The sequence below is a fragment of the Dufourea novaeangliae genome, unplaced genomic scaffold (assembly GCF_001272555.1).
Source record: "Dufourea novaeangliae isolate 0120121106 unplaced genomic scaffold, ASM127255v1 scaffold191, whole genome shotgun sequence".
Lineage (NCBI taxonomy): Eukaryota > Metazoa > Arthropoda > Insecta > Hymenoptera > Halictidae > Dufourea > Dufourea novaeangliae.
The window spans coordinates 52036-57964 of record NW_015374065.1 but is presented as its reverse complement, the minus strand read 5'-3'; the positions used below and the strand labels follow the sequence as shown (position 1 = coordinate 57964).

Below are 5929 nucleotides of genomic sequence, written 5' to 3'. Positions count from 1 at the left end.
CGTGTAGGGCAGATGGGGGAGAGTTACATTTTACAATTACAATTTTAAAGAATGTTTACAATTACAATTTTAAAGAAATGGAGTTACTACATTTAATACATAGTTACGGAGATAAAAGTTTTTATCTTGGCCACAAATTTTTACTCGCCCCGTGCGTATTTATAACAGAATTTTCTTGTTGATTCTCTTAGATATTAGAATATACTATATGTACCTATATGGAAGCCTCTCACCGGAATATTGTAGAATACTGAATATATCTCTACATTCTCAAAAATTTTACATGAAGTGTTTTCTGAATTTTCTTACACAAAGAGACCACAAATTGTCACGATTCACGTTTTAATTATGATATCTTAAATATAGGTATCGATTCTACTTACTTTCAGGAATAGGATCAATTTTTCTACATTGAAATTAATACACTCTCACCAAAGGTACACTGTTTTTAAATGGGCGACATGTTTTAGATTCTTTTCGGCGTAAGGTGTGGTTCGAGCTATGGTCACTTTTGTACTGATTGTGAGTTATAGGCCCAGGTAGAAGCAATCGACACCTCACCCCTCGCCATTTAATGCCCTAACTATCTATGTACCCAACCAAACGATTCAAAATCGGAAATTTAAATCTTTTTTTCTTGGGGTTTCAGTCAGGTTTTCGCGATGTCTGACCTGTATGCCACCGGAAGGATTTGTAACCTTATTATCATGATTCATGAAATTCTGTGAATTCTGGATATACAATAATTAAAATCGCTTTCGAACGATATTTTGTTGTTTAAAGATCAAATCTCAGTCGCGTGACAATTACATTAAATTATTTTTTAAATGAATTTGAGAACGAATATATTGTGAAGAGAAATGAATTTGAGAACGAATATATTGTGAAGAGAAATTTATTTTGAATGATAAATTAGCGCAGTCGATTATAGTCTGTTATAGTCTAGTTCGGTAAATCCCAAAAATACGCGTTGGATATTTCAAGGGCGTATTGACGTTTTAATGGAACATGGAACAGATTTATGAAATTTGCTTACTGATTGATGTAATCAAATACATGCTTGTGAACGAGAATTCGTTGTATTTTAAGAGTTCAATTTTGTTTCAGCATTGCTTAGTCTAAGTTTACTTGTGAAACATATTTAGTATTATTTATTATCACAGATTTATTATCGTTTGTAAAATACACGATTATTCTATATTCGATATAGCTAAGAGTTAAATCAAGTTTGATGAGGTTTTAATAGAGTAAACAAATCTATGTTTGATCCCAGTTTATGCAAAAACATCCGCAGTCTAATCGTTGAATTAACCAATTAGAGTGTACCGCTGAATTTTAAAATAAAAAATTAACGATACCAAGAGAAAGTGGGATTGTTAGGGATATATGTCGATCGTAGATACACTCGATATAATACACTCATCGTCATACACTTGATATAATACAAGTACAAAACGGTATATGTAATAAAACGTCTTTAGAGCTGATAATACTACGTATTAGTTGTATCATCGGAGTTCTGTTTTAATAACGTAAAGTACGACATCGACGTGCTGAGTATCTGTAACACAAGTACAGAATAATTTAACACGCGGTTGTGTAATTAGGAAAAAAAACTTTTTCTGCAAACTGGTCGAAGTATGCAATAAACTTTTTTTTACAGGCGGTTACATTCAACATACTAACTACAAAATATGACTGATTTGAAACTCATGGACGGTAATGGACATTCGAATTTAAATATTAAAACAAATTCATAGTGAAATATCAGTTCTATAAGAAATAAGAATTCCAAATGAACTACAGTAAATACCCAATGATTGTTCGAAGGCTCCTCGGTACTGAACATTAAATATTTCATAAACTAATGGCCATATGTGGCTGAAACAAACATTATTGGCTTCAGAATTCCAAGCTCTATTAGTTTACTAAACCTTATTAAAAAGTCAGCGGCAAAACTGGGGATCTCCCCATATCAGTGCCGAGGAGCCCTCGAACACTCATCGAGGATTCTCCGTATACTGTTATAAATTATCCACTGAAGCTTATTAACAGAACACATACAAAGCAAACGTGAATTGGACCATTAATTAGAATTCCTATGAAAATATGAATTTAGCTAAAAAATTTGATAATTACGCTGGTATAAGTTTGCAACGACACCGGAAAGAATCTATTGGCCGTCAGACAACAAGACCGTTTCGATCTCATTATTACAAACTGCAGATCCTTTCGCAGCATTTTCCCGTATCTGTCGATCGGTAATTCACTCCAAGGTGATGCGAATGCCTCTGAACACACGTTCGTGCTTTCACGTATCAAGCAATCGCAACTGTACGTGAACATGAACAGCTGGCACATAGTCGACGATAAGAGATTCACGAATATAACGTGGCTCGTAGAAGACGACTCAGCCTGCTCGGTCCATTGTGTCGAAAACATTAAAGAAGCATCAGAAAGTAACAAATTTATTAGTTCTGAATAAGAATGGAGAAAGACGCTTATTGAACAGGGTGTAATGTAACTAAAATCTCACTAACAAAGGATTTTCGGTGACCCGAAAATTACGACTTTTTTAAGTACTTGCAGCTTTCAGGAAACCTCAATAGAAGTATCAAACAATTTTATTTTTTCCTACTTTTTGGTTCTGACGAGTGAAAATGGTCCTTCAAATTTAATATATGCTTTCTTATTTCTTTGTATATCTTGGAAACTGTAGTAGATTTGTATATTATTGTATACAGGAAAACTTTGCAGCTTTGTATTGGACCTCAATAGATGTATCAGGCAATTTTCTTTTTTGTTACTGTTTGGTTTTGCAGGGTGAAAACAACCCCGTAAATGTTAATGTGAGTTTCCTTATTTTTCTGTATAGTTTGGAAACTACATCTTATTTTTTTTTTACAATAAAAATTTAATTGACTTTTTTGAAATTTGTTTATTTATTTAAATAATAAATTTCAATCAGTTCTTGTGAAACAGTTTTATAGAGAATAAAAAGTCATTAAATGTTCATTGTAAAAATTTAATTATACCTAATATAAGTTTCAAGAGTAAATATTTAGAATAGGGGAGGCAGCTCTGATAACATTGACCTTGACATATCTTGTCAAGGTCACTCTACTCAGTGACTTTTAGAAGATTTTATCCGTCGTTTGTGTTTTGTTAATAAGCTATAAACAAAATAATTTGCAAAATGCAGCAGTTATTTTGAATATTCAAGGGTTCCAATGACCTTGACCTTAATATATATTGTAAATGTCACTTTCCTGAGTAACCTTAAGAAAATTTTAGAAGTCGCTCGTTATTTGTTAAAAAGTTATTAACAAATAAATTTTGCAATATAAGGATGTATGATTATATTAATATAAAGATGTATGCATATTAACTCCATAATTTAAATCTTACCTAAATAGTGTAAACATTATATCATTAATATATTTGTTCCTTTAAGTGATTGTGTGGCCTGCAAACTCACCCCGAGAAAAACCTATCCCTAAGCTAACCTAAATTTTGTTTTAATTTAATCAGAAATGAAGTCGGGTTAGATTTGGGTTAGAGTTTTTCCCGAGGCGGTGGTGCAGGGGTAGATCGTTCATGCACTCATATACAGAAGCAGATATGCTAATAATATAGTGTCTATACTAGGTAAAATTTAAATTATGAAGTTAAACATACACCTTTATATAGCGAAATTGATTTGTTCATAACTTTTTAATAAAAAACGAACTGAAACTTTCGGAAGGTCATTCAGGAGGGTGACCTTGACGATGTATGTCAAGGTCAAGGTCATCAGAACTGTGCCCCCTTTCCTAAATATTTATCTCGTCAAAATACGTAGGAAAACAGGAAAACACACATTAACATTTAAAGGGTTTCACCCTGAAGAAGTGTAAAGTAATAAGGAAAAAAAATTCCTTAATACTCCTATTAAGGTCCTCTACAAACCTGTACAATTAAAAACCATCTATATTCGTCGTTACCGAATTCCCCGTTGTAGCCTCGAACGCACTTTCGTCATCTTGATTTTGGTCTTAGTCTTGTATGTAGAATCTACTCTGTAAAAGTGTCTTACATTTTTATTAACAACCTAGAAAGCTTATATACTGACCAATACTAAGTGGTACCCGACAAGGCAAATCAGCATGCTGAAAGTCAGCACTTGTGCGAGCACAATTTCGCTGAACACACTCTCCAACCCGGCGCAGAACGTAGTGAGTGCTTGATGCTGTTGGATGCAGATTTTGAATGAGTTGTAATACTTCTGAGCGGAGTAAAACGAACCAGTGGTTGGTCTTTCGTGTTCTTCATCCTTAAGTTGTAACGTATGCAAGTTTCTGAACCTGTACTGCAATATACGAAACTGGCCAGCCACATGTAGGTTCATAATGCACAAGAAATTGTCGCAGCAAATATAACACACGCCCACGTGGTACAAGGATAGTACCTGAATAAACGCAGTGATCGAAAGATTTTGAACGAATGTATTAAGTAATAAGAAACATATTAAGTGTACGCAAATGTAATGGTCGTCGTATTTAAGTTGACAGTGTGGTTTTATTTCATTTTGTCGACAGAGAATTTAATTTTCAACAAAAGGTAACAAAAACTGACACGAAATGCTAGAAAATATTTCAAGTAACCGAGTCTGTGGCAATCGTTCAGTATTCATAAAGATTTTCGAAGGAAAGTGGGCCATTACGTTTGCATAAAGCTAATATTTTATGCACATAACTTAATTTTATAATAAATTTTAGTATACAGGGTGTCCCTAAAATGTCTTCCGACCTGGAAATGGAGCACTCGGGGGGTGAATTGGAACAACTTTTTCCTTAGCAACAATGTAATCTGAGGCTTCATTACCAGGATATTAACGAAAAACCGCGACCAATCAGAGCGCGAGTTTGCCAGCCGAGTTCCCGCGCTAGCGGTGGCTACGCGCTACGGTTGTACTACGAAGCTCCAAATAAGTAGGTCAGCATGTATCGCAGGAAACTGCGTATAATAGCAAATAAAAAAGACGTAACAAATACAATCATACTATTTATCATCTGCCGTTTGTTATTTAAAGAGATTAATGAATGAAACGTAAATGTAGGCAAATTATGTGTAACATAAAAAGACGAATGCACATTTACTGTTTTGTAAATTCCTTTTTACGAATTTGTAAATTTCCTTTTCAAATAACGTGTGAACGAAAAGGTAATGTACCAAAGAATGAACGAGAAGTGATCGTAATTCGGTATTGGTATAAAAATTCGTAGTTTAATAACGGTCAACAATGTTACTGATAATGAATAAGTTTCTTCAAAAAGCCCGAAGAAAAAGTTAGGTACAGAAACATGCAGAATTATCGTCGGTAATAAGCCATAGCTTGCGTTAAATTAAGAAAATAATAATCAGCAATAAATAGAACACCTGCAGTTTGCAAACCTGTGTCACTAGGTCACTGAACCGATCCTGGTCATCGACGGCCGAAACGGTTTATGGCAGGGTATCGCCCAGTTCGCAGGGGATCGCAGGTATACCTCGTTAGTCGAAGTTAAGGGTTGTAACGTCAAGTGCGTCCTGGTTATTCCACCGAATACGTACTCACTTCACTGCACGACCGCTAACACTGATCACCCGACACAATCACTTAATGTATTTTTAATGCAACGTGTTGTTACTACGTTAGCATAATTTGTGGCCCCGGAAAGGGCGGATTGTTTTCAATTTTTCAGTCGTTTTACGTAACCAAACACTTGCACAGCAACACCCGCATATTCGTTATTCTGTACGTACCACCATAACATTGCGTAATATTCCCGTGAACTGAACACCTCTGTCGCCCAATTGCTAACCGACTGACAGAATTTTTCCGAAAGGGCTTCCTTTACCCCCAAGTAGTTTCCCATCGTTACATTGTGAGTTCACTCCCACCACGACA

At 34.9% G+C, this 5929-nt stretch overlaps 1 protein-coding gene across 1 annotated transcript; it reads right to left on the bottom strand.

The window, feature by feature from the left end:
- Positions 1 to 1492: 1492 nt before the first annotated feature.
- On the bottom strand, positions 1493 to 4453 carry LOC107190298 (odorant receptor 13a-like; the record flags this gene model as incomplete). The annotated part of the gene is made up of 3 exons (XM_015579090.1): positions 1493 to 1561; positions 2140 to 2415; positions 4112 to 4453. Coding segments are annotated over 3 exons (687 nt in total), but the record flags the coding sequence as incomplete, so codon positions are not given.
- Positions 4454 to 5929: the final 1476 nt, after the last annotated feature.